Source organism: Populus alba, chromosome 8, assembly GCF_005239225.2.
Source record: "Populus alba chromosome 8, ASM523922v2, whole genome shotgun sequence".
Classification (NCBI taxonomy): Eukaryota; Viridiplantae; Streptophyta; class Magnoliopsida; order Malpighiales; family Salicaceae; genus Populus; species Populus alba.
In genome coordinates, this window is record NC_133291.1 from 9,821,090 (window position 1) to 9,838,054 (window position 16,965).

At 35.7% G+C, this 16,965-nt stretch overlaps 2 protein-coding genes and 1 pseudogene across 2 annotated transcripts; all 3 read right to left on the reverse strand.

The window, feature by feature from the left end:
* Positions 1-789: 789 nt before the first annotated feature.
* On the reverse strand, positions 790-4,888 carry LOC118053874 (probable potassium transporter 17; annotated as a pseudogene).
* Positions 4,889-11,626: 6,738 nt separating this feature from the next.
* On the reverse strand, positions 11,627-13,681 carry LOC118054768 (uncharacterized). Its single transcript, XM_035066457.2, has 5 exons — positions 13,149-13,681; positions 12,841-12,971; positions 12,595-12,688; positions 12,285-12,473; positions 11,627-12,051 (listed from the first exon to the last, which is right to left on the reverse strand). The coding sequence occupies exons 1-5, from the start codon at positions 13,438-13,440 to the stop codon at positions 11,768-11,770; spliced, it is 990 nt and encodes a 329-aa protein (XP_034922348.1). The 5' UTR covers positions 13,441-13,681; the 3' UTR covers positions 11,627-11,767.
* Positions 13,682-15,536: 1,855 nt separating this feature from the next.
* LOC118054783 (non-specific lipid transfer protein GPI-anchored 15) lies at positions 15,537-16,799 on the reverse strand. Its single transcript, XM_035066485.2, has 2 exons — positions 16,391-16,799; positions 15,537-15,799 (listed from the first exon to the last, which is right to left on the reverse strand). Exons 1-2 carry the CDS (start codon positions 16,782-16,784, stop codon positions 15,783-15,785), a joined length of 411 nt encoding a protein of 136 aa, XP_034922376.1. The 5' UTR covers positions 16,785-16,799; the 3' UTR covers positions 15,537-15,782.
* Between the last annotated feature and the right edge of the window lie 166 nt (positions 16,800-16,965).

The window sequence follows — 16,965 nt, forward strand, 5'->3', positions numbered from 1 at the left end:
GTTGAACAATTGACAAAAATTCTGTCGACATTAAAATATTAGGTAAAGATTTTTCAAGTTTGAATTAGTATACCAAGTTTAATAAAGCTGCTGAGATTTCTTTTAACACAGCAGATATACTAGTTCCTTTGCTAGATGCCTTGTTATAGAGGATGCCAAAATACAACAATCTGTCAACCAATCTTTGCAAAAAGAAGACGAATGTAAAGCTTATGAGAAAACAACAGTACAGTCATTTTTTAAAAAACAATCCACGTAAAACTGGACTTCGATCCTCTTCAAGCCCCAAACAATAATGAGAAAACTTTTAGGGAAACTGGCACAATAAAAATGAGGACTTACGGTGACAAATCCTCACGAAGAATTGTTTCATCGCTTCCAAAATCCTGTAAAGCCATCTCTGATTTCAGAATTCGCCAAGAAGCCACTTGAGAGCTTTTATTCCAGCACTCAATTTCAAGTAAAATTCAACCGTGTGGTTTATTGACCGCCTAGAGATAGATGATCATATCATTAGTAAAAGTAAAGTCTAAGAATACTGGCATGGCATAACGCCGATGTATGTTAGATCATTAGATTTGGATGAAGTGGCATAGATGTAACATTGCTGACGTTGTAAGCAACCTCGTTGATCATTCAAAGTCCGACACGTTTTGTCGACAAATGAAACTGAGAATTTTATCCGAAAATCTCTCGATTTCTATTTATTCATTCGATTTTCAGACGGCTTACAAAAACAGAGCATTAACATGAGCTATATTGGGCTTTTCTCGGCTAAAAAAACCATGATGCACTTCCAATGATTTTCCTCGTATATTGCTGTGTGTGTGTGTGTATTGCTCTAATAAAAAAAATAAACCTGAAAGTAATAATTAATTATCTGTTCAGGCTTCATAAAGCATTCCAACTTCGATTCGGTGCGGTGGCGGCACCCCAAGGGCTGGCAGTGCAGACCTGCAGTTACTGTGCATGAATTCATAAAATGCAAGCATGCTTCTCTCAAACCAACTACAGTTCTTGCCTATATAAAACCTCGTCTTCCCTCGAATGTGAACCACTCCGGCCCGCTTTGCTTCTTCAAAAGCAGAAATCTCTTCCTGTACCTCGTGATGTTCAGATGTTAAACAGCTAGAGCAGTTCTGTAGATACACCTGCAAGCCATCAGTAACTTGACTTACAATGTCATCTCCTTCGAGATTTAGGGAATCACGCATCCATAAATTCCTTCGAGGCCAAGTTTGTTGACAACGATCCTCTCATGTGCAGCAACCTTAGGCACCAACAAATATCGAAGTGTTGTGAAAATAGTGACTTTGTGTAGTGATTTCATGTTTTTAATATAATGTCCAGGGATAGGAGTCAGGCCATCTTGAATATTGCTGTAAAAGAAGCACAATCCTGGAACCCTCTGGATACCTGGCTCGGATAATAGCAATCCAAGTCTTCCCAAGTCTATCTTGTGAGTCAGCTCATACTCTATCTTCTTCTGCCTTCCATAAAACCAGCCAAACATAATGAAAGCAAGGATAAAAGATATGGCAAAAGGAATCCATCCACCCTCAGGTATTTTACTCAAAACCGCACTGGAATAAACCCCTTCCATTGTAAAAAATGTGAAGTAAACTGCAACTAGCCATGGTGGAGTTCTCCATATCATGATCATAACTAACGTCAGTAATATTGTGGTGATGAGCATTACTAGACTAACAACAACACCTGCAAGCATGCATAATAAATTAATAGGTTGTTTCCCCAAAATAGAAAGTATGAGGGTGTCTAAGCCAAAATGAAGAACCACATAATGACCCCAACAACCTCATACAACACACAGCTTTACGACAGTAAGAGCCAACTTGGAGAAAGGCGTTATCCAATTGTGTTTCCTTTGAATTAGATTGAAGAATTTGGAAATACACCTACATTTTAGCATTTTGTTTTAAAAAAATGGCAACATTTTATTCCATGAAATTTATATATTAAATTTTGATCTGAAAGAAAAATTAGCAGTATTATAACACTATGATAGATGATATCATCACTAAACCTAATAATAAACAAACATGTGAGAATTGTAATTGCCTCTAATCAGCCATTGCACACTCGGATATGCTGTAGTAAAACTTATAACAACAGCTGCTTAGGTGATGTGAAAAGAAACCAGATCTACAAAATGACAGCAATTGGTGGTTGTTGAAAATGTGATCAAAAGAAAGCTGAGTTTACTGATTTAACATACCAAAAGCATTCCCGATATCTTTTCCATCTCCAAAAATAAGTATCACTGCAACACAAAGAATCATGAGGATGTAACTGACTTCTGCGGAGTAGACTTCACCTTCTTTGTTAGAACATGTATGCACCACCTTAACACGAGGAAAATAATCCAGTACAACTGATTGCTTGATGACCGAGAAGGTGGCTGATATCAGTGACTGGCTTGCAACAACAGCAGCTAGCGTGGCTATGATAAAGATTGGCCAGTACATCGCTGGAGGTATAAACTTGTAAAATCCATCATCATGATCATTTGGGTTCTTGATAAGGTACGCAGTTTGCCCCGCGTACGTCAGAACAAGAGATGGATATATTGTAAGCAAAAAGGCGATCTGGTTGGACAACAATGTGGAATAGGCTATTGATAAAAAAAATAGAAAAGGGCTGAAAAAGTGATATGGATGTTTACCTGAATTGAACTTCTGTTAAAATGACCAAGATCAGCAAAAAGTGCTTCAGAACCTTTATGGTGGAAAACCCAAAAAAAGTATGCACGTTTCAGTTTTGATATGTGGAAAGGAAGTAGGAAACTCACTCTGAAACTCTTATCAGCATTTTCAAACTGTTACAGGGCGTGAGCAAGTCTAGACACCCAATGAAACAAAAACAAGCTAATAGTAATTTCTTCACCAAAATCAAGTGAATTTTTTCTAATATTTTAAGCAACGAGTTTCTGGAAAGAAACCTGGCTGTCATATCTAAACTCAGATAATTAGGATTATTTGAAAACATTCAAGTTCTGAACAGCATAAAGTTCAATCAATAGAGCAGAAAAAAATATTCAATCTTTTAATTTAAGAACAGGAAAAAGCTCCACCTGTGATACAGAGAACAGTCCCACCAAGCAACAGCCATCCTTCCTTTCCGTTTCTCCAAAAGAAGTGGAATATGTAGTGAGGAGACAAAGCCCTGAATATGCTAGGATAATGCTGAATGATGCTATAAATCCCTACTAACGGAGTACACAAGGTCCATGCACCCATTATTGGGGAAAACATAAAACTCACTCTAGAAGTGCCAAACTTTTGTAGCAGAAAAAGAACTAGAACTACTGCATAATGTGCTTCCACTGAAGCTGCAACATGATAAAAAATTAAATTGTAAAAAGAGAGAATTTTCATTTGAGATGGAGAGACAGATATAACACTCGATAACTCAAATTGTGACTTTCATTATCCTGCATTCAAGCATAATTTGGCAAAGCAACAAGAATATTTGAAAATATATTTCCATCTAAAATGACTTCTAGAAGTTTCCTTTGGCCTTGTATTTTTGAGTTATTGTTTTTATCTTCATTTACTTGTTCAATCAACCTTAAAGTATTTAGTTTTCTTAAATTTACAAGAAGTTTGTGCCATCATTCAATCTATATGCAAGTTGTGTATGGACTAATCTCACAGCCCATAAACAGGGTTGAGCTCAACTCCATGATTGAACTTGTCCCAATCCACTTTATTGCTCACAAATATTATGCAACACACTAAGTAGTAAACAATTCTATATAATCAATATCTATTAATTGCCAAAAATGCAATCTCAAAAGCATTGAAGGTGACAACTAAAATGTTCTATGGACATGGAACGTCTTGACAAGAACTGTGCAGTGGCATCTTCATACTTAGGGGTAGCTGAATAAGATTCTCACGGTAACTGCAACTTGCAAGTTATAACATTCATCATTAATACTTACATTTGCTGACAGAGGGAAAAGGTGCTCTTATACCCTCCATAGCCGACAACACTGTCAAGAGATTTAAGAGTTTAAATAAGCAATCCATGAAAAATACTACTCCATGTAAAGAGAAAAGAAAAGGAAAAAAAAAAGAAGAAAAACCTGAGATTGTAGGTGTAAGTATACCATCCCCAATCAGCATGCATGTGCCTAACATGGCAATGAAAAGTAGTGCCCTTCTGGCTACTATGCTTCTTTCAAAAAAAAATCCAAGCCTACTTTTATTCCCAGTGCCTTCATGCAAGAAAGAGTGCGAGAAACTTGAGTTTGTCTGTACTTGTTTGGAGGAAAGGATGCCAATATTCATATTCCTGCAGAGCAATGAGTACCAAGCAAACGTTCCACCTGCATATAATAAGTGGTATGATGATATTCTAGAAAGATGCTATTAATATATATATATATTGTTTAAAGGTTATTTATTGTATTTATAACTCATAAATCTTGTTTTTTGTGAAGATGACAGATTGTAAATTTTATTTTTGTAATATTTTAAGTTGTATTCTATTTATTTAATTCAGTTAAAAAAAATACATGTCAGGTCATGAAAGATTTTAATATGTCTAATGGTGATGGTGGAAAACTTATTTAATTAAGCCTGTTTATTGAGAAATAAATTTTTCAAAATTTTATATAAAAATCTATAAAATTAATGGCATTAGATTCATGTATTATATTTTAATCCGTGAGTGTTATAAATCTGACTATGCCCGGAATGCGATGGCAAGAGACTCCGGGCTTGGCACTTTTAGGAAAAAACACACATTAGGCCTACCATGTTGGCTTAGCAATGCACAAACCATTGGACATAACAGCTCTTGCCGGACTAGATGATGCATGTGCCTCTTGTACTGCCAAGCTTACACATTGGGTTGACGCCATCTGCCAAACCCTGTATTTGGGTTTGACTTATAACTTGATATTAATATATTAAAATAATTCAAAAAAATTTTAAAAAATAAAAATAAAAAATTTTGGTAATAATGGCAAACAAACTCTTAAGAGCTTTTTATTTTTTGTATTTTTTAAAAGTGTTTTTTTTAATTATTTTTTTTATTTGTTTTAAATTATTTTAATGTATTAATATTAAAAATAATTTTATAAAAAAATAATTTTAATATATTTTTAAATAAAAAATAATTTTAAAAACAACCTTAAAACAATCTCAATTCTCAACTACCTTGTTGTTCCGCTAAATTTTGCGATGAACATGTGGCGCCGCCAGAACTGACAAGGCGGTCAATTCTCACCCAGGAAAGAGGGGATGGATTTAAATAAGTGGTTTCAATTTTCACACGCATTTGTGTCCATTAAAAAATAAAATTTAATGGGTGATAACATGGCCCGTTATCACGCTTTTTCATGCTCGCAGTGCTGGAGCCCTGCTGTCTTCATTCCGTTTGAAAATGTGATTAGTTTTACGGGAGTTTCTTTGATAACAGAATTCAAAATAATTATTTTATAAAAAGTAATTTTAGATGGGTTAAAATATATATTTTATTAAAATTATAGTTGAAATTAAAATTAAATAAAAAATAATTTAATATATTTGGTTAAAAATACTTTTTTAAATTGAGTTATAAAATAATTAAAAAGATATATATTAACATTGATAGTTTTTAATTTAAATATTATAGATTTAGCTAGGACTATTACATTATAAAATAAATAATATTTTATATAAAATATTTTTTATTATTTCATTAAACTATTTACAATTTCAACAAGTATAAAATACATTCGACAAGGATTGCAGTTTTTATGGTTTCCTGAGCATGTAATAATATAAAATAAAATATTATTCTGAACAAAATTAAGATTGTATCAAATTTTATAAATGTTATTTTATGTAATTTACATAATGATCTGAATAATATCAAAAACTAATTTTTTAAATAAAATATAATTAAAATTAAAAAAAAATTTCCAAATCAAACCTATCTAATATATTTAAATTTGGATTAGATCCAATCTAGTCGTAAATAATGGAGAGTGAAACTCTTCGTTATTAGGATCGTAGGAGAAGGGCAGAAGCAGCTTGAAGCTGTTTTCCACACGAACTTGTGTTTAAAACATAAATATAATTGAATTCCACAAATAATAAATTAATTTCAACATTAACTAAATATATTATTTATATAATTTATTTTAAAACTAAAAACTACCGCGTAAACAGACACCCTCAAAGTTAGATAGTGGCATGACCCAGCTTATAGGAAGTCAATTCCTGGGCTCGCATTTCCAACTCGAGCAAGTGGCTTGGTGAGACGACAAAAGAGTTTACTGGCTAAGAGGTAGACTAATGACTCGTTTGATTGACCCCACAACACTTTTTTTATACATGATCTGTGCATATTTAATTGGATCCAATCCTCCACTAGTTTTATTTTTATTGTCCCGTTCTGTTTTTTTTAAATCCAAAAACAACATGCCAAAATGTATTGTTGTAATTAAAAAAAATAAAACTTCAACCATACGGAATTGACAGCATTAATTTCAACCACTTTACAAGTTCACTCGTATATATTTCAAGACCATCAATCACTATATTTATATATTTTAAAACCCGAGACTACAGATATAAAAATTGAAATCCAATTTTCTTGCATTTAATTCGAGTTTAAAAATGGTTTTTGATTTTGTACGACTCCTCCGAGGTTCAAGGGATTATACTAATTTTGGACAACGTTTCAAGGATCCAGTCGTAATTATTTCTTACTCCCAGAAGTCATTACCTTGTTTTTAATTAGGAAAATGACGTTTAAGCATTAAAAAAACAAAAGGAAAAGGAACGAAAGAAAAAAACGCAGGTCGACAAAATAAAAAAACACAAGTCACGTAATGAGTCCAATCAAAGTTAACGTCCTGTTTAGTATTTATAAAAAAATTATATTTTTTTATTTTAAATTAATATTTTTTAATATTTCAAAACATTTTAATGGATTAATATAAAAAAATATTTTAATATTTTTCTATATTAAAACACTTTAAAAACCAACCTAACCATAATCTCAAAACACCCATAACTGATAATGATATTAGGCACACAAAGCACGTTATTAATGCCAAGCAAATTGCTGACGCAGAAGGGTTCCACAAGCTGTTCATAATTTGTAAAAGGAAAAAGAAAAGTCACAGGTCAAGAAGCGGAGACTTGTATTAAGTTATGGCTTCTGGCGGACTCACCTTCTATGCCAAAGCGTGTGCAGAAACAGGGACGCGTTCAAAACCAGGAGAGACTCGGAAGACAAGAGTAACAGGAGACCGGGGGGTCTGCCTTGAGCGACATCCATGCTAAAAGAGCGAGCGAGTTTTAAAAGTGGGTGGGCATCTCCTTCTCACTTTTTTAGAACGAGTCTCTTATATTAATCTCAAATGCTACACACGGCTTCTTACACGTTAGGCACGCGGTTTAATTTATATATATAGCTTATGTCGGCCATCTCCTAGCTCCCCAACAATTGTCCATCTGCTGCGTCGAACCATCAATTGCCATTAGCAGCAGCCGCCAACACACACACACACACACACACAAAACAAAAAAACAAGAACGAGGTCACCATTTGATAATGCCACTCGACATGCCTGCTCCAACTCCACCGTTACGTCTGGCGCCTCGTTGGATCCCTAAACGAGGCCAAGTTCTGAAGGATTCATTAAGGAAAATGTCCTCTTTCTTTGGACTCTGTTTTGGAAAGTAGAGCCTCTTCCATTCATCAGCAACAAGGGCTGTTTCTTCTTGATGCCATCTTGCTCTCGTTACTTCTTCGATTTTTGCGAGAGGCGTTTCTTTAACTTGGTTGCTGTAGGCCTTTTTTGAATTTTGTTTTTCGATTTCTAGCTACTAGCTAGGTATAATGATCAATGAGTCTTCAAAGTGAGTTGATTAGTTAATAATGGGTCTATCGTGGGAGTTATAGAAGGAAAGCAATCTCACTCGTTTCTCCGATCCCGGGAATGGAGGTGCTTGGAAATGAAGAACAATTGGGAGGTTTTGGGGGTCACAGATAGATGTTAGTTAAGTTTTTGCTGAACTTGTTTGCTCGAGGACCAATGAGGTTCTTATGAACTTGGTGTCCTGTTTTTCAACGAGGAATGCTCTGGACAGGGAACCCTGTTCAAACATTTTATCCCCTGTAACGTTGATTGTTTTTCACTGATGACAATAATTTGCAATTTGCATTTTTCTTTCCCGACTTGTTGCATTGATTGCAGCTTAGAACTTTAGAAGCAGACCCTGTTTCCGGCGGGAGCATTGAAAACCCATGCAGTCATTTTGGTTTCCACGTGGGAAGCAGCGATTGGTGAACAAACTAAAGCGGAAAAGTGAAAATTATCTAGAAAGTTATTTTGCCGTCATCTTTGATTCTGGTGGAATCCAAATGGTGCTTAATCAGATTCGCCATTCTCCATCACATGCCCAAACTAGACTCTCTAGGGTGAAATAAAGAGAAGAAATCAAGTCCCAAATCACGAGTGTGTGTGCACGCGAGCTGAATTGGAAATTCGAAGTTTAGGGATGACGGGTTGAATCTGGATCAATTACGTGTAACATTTAATTCCGATCGAATCATATTACATGAATGAGTAATGACTAATTTGTGTTCAGTATCTTGTTTAATTTATGTTCGAATCATTTAATTCAATCTCTTTCCGACTAGACAATAAACCAAGCTCGGAGCACCATTACCACTGCCAAGTGGACTAACACCCTCAGATAAATATATAAAGGAGACATCTCTACGATGTCACCCTAGATTGTAATGGTGAGAAACCTGAGCTACTGTAGCGAAACAACTTTTTCAAGCTTTGGGTTTCTAAATTAACCCTCGAATCCAATTTTGATTGAATCATAGATAGTTTTTGTGGTGCGAATAATTAAGCTGTTTAGCATTTCATACATTTTCTCAGCGGGCAAACACAATCCAGTTCACCTAACTAAAACAAGATAGAAAACATAATAAGAAGCAGTAAGAGGTTTCGAGAGATACCCGTCCTCGGATTAGGATAACAACGTGAGACGCAGAGAAGAGTTTCGGGGACTGTTGTAATGCAGAGACCGGAAACCCTTCAATTTCTTTCAGCCTTGGACAAACGATCGAACGAGGATCTATGGTCTCGAAACATATCCCGAGTACTGGGCTTCTTACCCTTAAGTGTTTGGGCTTAAGTAGAAAACCACCAAGTGGCCCCCTGTGCTCATGGGAGAGGCTGTTACATGCTTAGGACCCAAGCTAGCACGTATCGGCCTTCTTACATTTACTCCAAGACTGATCTGTCATCATGGCAGGCCTTTTTGACATCATCGATCGACAAAGTAAAATGAGGAGATTGATTAACATATATTATTATTGTTTCCTGAGAGATTTTTCATGGGTGAATCCCAATTGCAATAACAAAATCATAAAAGAATCAAATCCTCTTCGTTTGGGATTTGGAAAAGGAGAAAGTGGAAAATATTCTCACGTATACCTAGGTTTTTCTTCTTTTGTTTTTCCACCTCTCCTTTCGACAAGTTAAATTATAAAGAGAGAAAAAAATAAAGAACAAGGCTACATGCTTTGAACAACTTTCTTTTAAACCAGTTTACAAGAAAATTATTCTCAAATGCTTAGTTCGGAGTGGTGAACAGAAAAACTCATAAATGTATAGACTCAATTATGAACGAATTGTCTGAAAGACATGTTGGAAAAGGATACAATTTTAGTATGATCCAAAATATCTTCATCTTAAGGATTAAGAAAATTACAAGAAGATTTCCTTTTCCTCTCATGACTGCAGTAGTGGATTAAAAATGAATAACATTTCAATTTAATTATAACAGATTTATTGACACTATAAACCAGTTTTCCTGATGAAATTCACATTTTACTTTATCACAAGTCACAAGAAAATATGGTACTTGCTCCCTTTCCATGTGTCACGCAAGATATCTACAATTCGAAAGCCAAAATATCCCTTCTTGCTTGAATATTTGACACCTTATAGATTACTAGAAAGATTGTAATTTCATTGGACGAGCATAGCATTCAGACAGAACAAATAAAAAGTTTGAAATTTAAACTAAGCAGACAGTTAATTAGCAGGCATGATGGGCATAAATCTAACAGGGGTCTACCTTAATCAGGTCTTTTTGCAATGAAAACAAACATGCCTATAAAAGTCAAGCTTCTTCACCCAACCAATAGAGATCATTGTTGCGATAAAGAGACAAAACCCTAATCGACATCACTCTTTGTCACACCCCACTAAATTCCAACCACTGAGGTGGGAATTTTGCCTTCCAGCTAGCTGTGAAGTGTCCCCAGCTAGTCGTGTTCCGTCTGCCTCAAGTCATCACCGCTCTAATGCTGCTACAAATTCTGATATTCGGAGGTCAAAGGGATTTAAGGGTGGTGATCTAGGTTACAAATTGTGACGAGAGATAAATGGGACAGTTAGGTCATTGAAAGGGTTCCAGATGTTGCCTGTTGTATTGGCCTTCGTTACTTTTTTGAATGTGGTAGGTGTTGACCTAGGTAGAAATAAGATATAATAGCACATGAAGAATTTATCTAACTACCACAAATCATACTTGACGAATGATTGAAGCCCTATATGAATTTTATAAGCTACTACTGACCTATCTTCCCAAGTCTGGCTTAGAAATCTGTATCCACTACAAAAAGATTTTTTAGCTAAAATCTAGCTAAAATATAAAGAATATGGGTGTGGATAAGTACTTGATAGCATGAGATATTGATTACATTGTTCTTTAATATATTTTTACAGAAGAGAGGCCATCGATGATCTGATATGTCTTGGACCATGTTTTATAAAGAAAGAGTTGATATTAAACTTGAATAATAGACTAATATATATATAATACAAGAGGCACTCAGATTTGGGAATAATATTTAACCAGTCCAATTATTTCTTTCCTATCATAAAGTCAAAAGATCAGATGTTATTCCGATTGCTGAAGAAAATGTAATATACACATTAGGTAAGGAACCGTTACTTAATTCTCAATCATACCGGCCCCCTTTTCCACCCATCGTGATTTCTCCAATGTTGATGTTTTGAGTATCAGTATAATAATCTGCCGATCAGCCTATATTTGAATCTCATTGTCCTATTGATCGTTTGTATTATGAACTTCAAAGCATGCATGCGTTATAGAAGGTAGGTTTTGTAGAATTCAGAACCTAACAGAAGCCAAAATAAACGCTACATCATAAATTGAGAGATGAACTCATGATGATTTGCAAGGAAATATGGATTGGTTAAGAAAGCTAATTAATCCTAAGTTATTTGTTAAGAATCGTAGATTTAAGTAATATTAGAGGTGATGCATGATAGCACCGAGCTGCCATTGTTTCGTCGCTAGGACCTTTGCAGTAGTAGCAGACCATGCCAAATAGAATAGCAGAACGCATTGCTCGAGTGTCTTTGTCAGATAAGATAGCCACTCTTGGTTTTGGATAATGGACATGGCTTTTACTTTTCTCTCTCTTATTTCTTTTCCGTTCTTCCTTTCACTTTTTTCCTTTTTTCCCTTACACTCTTCCATTTGAGTTCAGACCATAAAAATGTTGTATCGTTGTTGCGTTCAGCAACTTTTGAGCACTAGCATAGCCATCCTGCCAATATACAGAAAATAGTGACCATAACTCTGTAAAAGAAAACCATTTTACAAGCATATCATTTTCTATACAATTCAAACAGACAACGCATGACCTAAGCACAGAAAATAAGCAGCAGGACTAGTACTTCTCCTCTTTAACCTTTCGTTCTAATAATAGTGATTGTGCCTCTCCCTTGCGTGTGAATTCTTGTAAGGGCTACTACAGCTTTGCCAGAAAGACCTGGGCCATCAGCAGATACACATGGCCTACACGCAAAATCCCCTACCGGATGTCTTACCGGCCTTGTCGGTGGCATCAAGATCCTCTCATTGATATCGTTTATGGTCATGTCCCCTTCTACCCCACCTGGTTTCACTAGTGCAAATGGATACACCACCCTTGTTGCCACCCTCTTCCTTCTCTTATTCTCACGATCATCTAAAGCACAAAACACTAATAATAATAAGAAACTAACCATAATGTTAACAATAGCCTTATAATTCAACCATAATTCTCTTAAAAGGAAACAAAAAAAATAACCCCGGGGATACCCAGCTAACCCTAAAACCCAAGAAATGGAAACCGACAGTACATAATTAATATACAAAAGGAAAAAAAAAAAAGAAGAAGAAAAGGTTATCTGGGTGTGAGAGAGAGAGAGAGAGAGATACCGGCAGAATGAGGGAAGTTTTCTTTTTCAAAAAAGGAGTTTGTGGCAGCCAAGTCTTTGTAAGAAGATGATGATGAATAATCAAGAGTTTCCGGGGCTGATATTTTCTCTCCTGGTGTTGTTATCTCAGAGATAACATTTGCTTCGTCACTAGTGTTGCTCACTGACGTGCTCACGAGCTCATCTACAACTATATTAATTAATCAAGAGAAACAAATTATATCCGGCTCCCATAATATTTAATAAGGATAAACGTTATTCATCCATGTAACATTATTTAAGAACAAATTACAAGCAGCTGAAAATCATACCTGAAGGTCCACGAAAACCAGTAATGTGGCTCATGCAACTAAAATTCTCTGACATTAATTCCCAGTCGTCAAAGTTTTCTTCATTCCAGTTGCTCTGCTCGTACGCAAAACATTAAAAACCACTCATTATATAATATTAAACCATTACGAACCTTATATCTTAAAGAGCGCAGGATATTATTAGATTGAAACCCCTATATAGCTAATTATACATTATATTTAAATTCAAATTGTGAAATAAATTACCTCTGGAAGGTGATTTGATTTTTCGGATTGATCATCATGATCGGTAGCGAACAACAGCAAGCGTCTTCGTTTGGATGGCTCGTTAAATTCAAGCAGAGCATCTTCTAAGTACCCGGTTGAAAAATCAGACTCTGGAGAAGAGAAAAATGGTAAAGCTCTTGTTTCCATGGCAGTGACATAAACACGTTATTCACATCATGAGTAGGGTTTAAATTACCCAAGATAAGCGTTGTGGACAAAAACTGTAGTATAAAGGAACAAATAATTAACGGAAAAAAAAGAAAAGCAGAATCAGACATCGTACGTACCTAAAGACATGTCCGCTCTGAGAACTCCGAGGCTTTGTAGATCCCAACCTAGGGAAGAGAGGCCTGCACCACCAATGCTTTTGTAATAAGCCATGGAGTGAAGCTCAAAACAAGCCCGTATTTTTGTCTCTGTATAGTTATTTTGACACACGATCATTTCATACGGGGCAGTGGTGACCTGGTGTCCTGGCGAGCCATATACACCAGAATGATGCAAATTGGTGCTATTTATTGACGTAGTGCTTGTAGAAAAAGAGTAAGAATTATGGTAGTATGAATTTAGAAGCAGCATTCAGTCAACGGCAAGCAAGAGAAAAGCCATTGTTTCTTGGGATATGGGAAATGGGGTCGCTCTTTCGTATTATTTCCTGGTGTTTGTATACGTGTAAGGGTTAATCATGGTGGGGGGGCCAGAACCGAATTATGGCGAAGGTTATCATTTTGCTATTGTTTGGTGCATGTAAATGTCTCTGCGGTGGAGAGAGAGAGAGAGAGAACAAGAACCCCTGCTCAGAGACACACAATTCAAATTTCAGCTTTCCATCCTTTTCTATTAGTTTTCTCTTTTTTCTTTTTCTTTTTTCCTTTTCCCCCCCTTCTCCCCTCCGGTGCTTGTTGTTGCCAACCGTTTTCCCTTTGTGGAACTTTTTTCACACATCCTTCACCAATTGTGGGTCAAATCAGTTCCCTCCACCACTCTATTTATTTATTTATTTACTGTTGGGCTTTTTTTGCTAGTGGGTCCATTTCTTTGGCGTTCTGGTGGGGGCCGGCGTAAGGATTTTGAGGATGAGAAGTGTGGGGCCACGCCCTTCTGTGGGGCCTGACTTGATTTGAAACTTTGTGTATTTGATGATTGACGTCTTGATCAAACCGCAGAGATGGAATTTCCGACCACGACAACATTAATTTTTATAACATGCAGGTGTAGATAGCCTCTTAAGTGCCGATTAAAATGAGTTTAAGAGAGTATTTGTTGTTCTTGTAATATTTTATAAAAGAAATAATTAATGTAACATTTTTATAATTATTTTTTAATTTGTTATAGAACATTCTTAGCTTATAAAATTATATCAAAACAAAGTTTAGATATTAATTCATACCGGATATCATTTAATAATCTTAATTGCAATCACCACTTTTGTTGTAACATAACTCCACCATTACCACCACTCCTGTCGTCACTCCACTACATAATATATCATTTTTTGCATTATCTTATAACAACATTTTTCACATATAATTTTTCTTATTCATAAAATATATCATGTAATAAAAAAAAACATTCTATATCAGAAACTGGTCAGGTAATATCCTACTACAACTAAAAAAAAGACAGCACGAGAAGATCACCAGTGTAAGTTCACTTGGCGTGTGAATGACACTTTTATTTTTTATGGTGGTGTGCGCCAAAAAATCTAAAAGTGACGAGCAGATATTAACAGATGAAGAGAGATAGTGGGCTGGGCTTGATGCTGGGAGTGGTCATAGACCCCATGAAAGTAATTGGGCGTTAGGCCCATTGACAGCTATATTTCACTTTTTCTCTTTTGTTTTCATAAAAGGGCCCTCTGGTTGTTTTTGTTTTGTTACTATATATTGGGGCAATGCTTGGTAGCCCATTATGGAATTGAACTGAGTGTATAATATAACGGGATAAATAATAGCGTGATGAAATCGAACAGTTCATTACATCTCTCTCTAAGTTGGGCTAGAACATATGGCTTGAAGTAGGGGTTGGTAAAATTGAGAAAATAATTAAAAAAAATTAAATCATAAAAAAAATTTGATTAAATTGATTATAATATTTTTAAAAATATTTGGTTTGGTTGGTTTGATTTTGATTTCACAAGCCTGAAATTAAAAAATCTCGAACTGAATCAAACCAGTTTAGTTAAAAATAAACCAAATCAAATTGAAAAACCGAACCGAAACCAATACTATCAGAAATTAAAAAAAAAATACCCCAAAACAATATAGTTTTTTATTTTTAATATAAAATAACTGAACTGAAACCAATCAGTTGAAAACCGATTTTAATTTTATTTTTTATATTTTATAAAATTTTACTTTAATTATTTTTATAAGTAAATATCAAACTAACTGAAAAATGATAATCGGATGCTCATGGTATCACGTAAACCCGAAAGGTAGGGCTAGGATTGAAACTAGCTGTAGGAGAATATTATATAAAAAGTATATATTTTTCCAAGTTTGATGCTCATGAAGACCAGATTTCAAGAGACTACCATATATTAATCTCATGTAAATCCTCGATCCATCCCTGACATAGCAGAGATCCTCGATTGAGTCTTTCCATATAAAAACTATTGGTATTTTTCAACATAAGAAGGAAAGGGGGAGAGTAAATGGAAAAAAACGAACCAAGAAACGAAAGGATAGCAGATTCTGTAAGCAATATATAAAGACAAACTTCAACTGCAAAAGCTGAAGAATACATAAGAAGATACAGACGGCATGTTAAACAACCGCCGCCGCCGCCGCCTTTGATTCTACTGGGTCAATGATTATACAGAAGAACATGACCCTAAAATGGCAGCTCTTATTAACTCAATCTCAGCTCTTCTCACGCGGGCTTTGCTACTTCCCTCCTGTCTATTTTCTGGACTTCCATCATGGGAGCGTGTACCCTGCAAAGAGACGATAGCAAGATTAGCCGTTGTTTTTATCAAGAGCAAATGGTTTGGATATCTGGGCTTTCCAGTGATCCTGCTGCTGCATAATGCAATTTCTTCTCAAGAACTTCCGGTAGCGTCCTCTTAAACGCACGCTCGTTTCATGCCAATTTTACTAATGACACTCCCATTTTGCTGATATGAATCAGGCAGTAGTGATTCATAAGGCGCAAAAATTAAAATGAGTCTCTGATCTAACTTGTAACTGAGTTGATAGTATTCTCTTTCCAGAAACTTCAGATTTAACCTCTTCTTTGTAAGAAAATTACTAAAATGAGTTCAAAATTAACTAGTGTTAGCTACTTCACAGCTAAAGTTACTTGACATGTTGATGAAAGTCCATGACCATTAGGCTCTCTCCTAGAATCAAAACGAGAAAAAAATTGAGAGACAAGGAGAGAAATGCTTTATTGATTTTAGTGTTAATCTACCAATTTCGAAACATGAGGAGGGCAAGACGCGTAGGGGGAAAGAGTGATTTTGATGATGATAATAATAATAATAATAAAAATCAATTCGAAACAAATTGTAAATACTGTCACTTACTTCCACACTTCTTTCCAGCTGGTCTGTTTCCAATGTTGCAACGCTTTGGAATGGTGATGGCAATTCCTGGCTTAATTCCAGCTTGCTTTGCCAGAGGCGACAGCAATACAGCACAGAGACATTTCGGGGCAGTCTTGATAAGGGAACCAACTTTGGAGCAGCAAGTCGGTGGCACGGCGGCCCTTGCATTGCCTGCCGCGCTCAAGCATGGGCTCAAGCTAGCCGCTGCTGACCTAATTGGTGTCTTCCCACACTCTCCTGCCGCACTAACATCACATATGAAAACATTTGAAGCTACCAAACAAGCTAACATAACCACAACCCAGGCTCTCATGTTGCTCCTCATTGTTTCTGTTCTTGAATAAGGCAACTTCACTCTAATTGCTACATACATTACCGAGTATGTAGCCCATATATATAGGCACTGCAAGTTCCTGATCTTTTGATAGTGCGGTGGTTGTGGAGGCGTGGAGGAAGGATGCGGTTTTGTGCCTGAATATTGTTTTCAAAATGTAATGATTTGATTCACTTCCACTGAGAAACAGTAGCCTCTATTGTTGACACAGAAGATATCT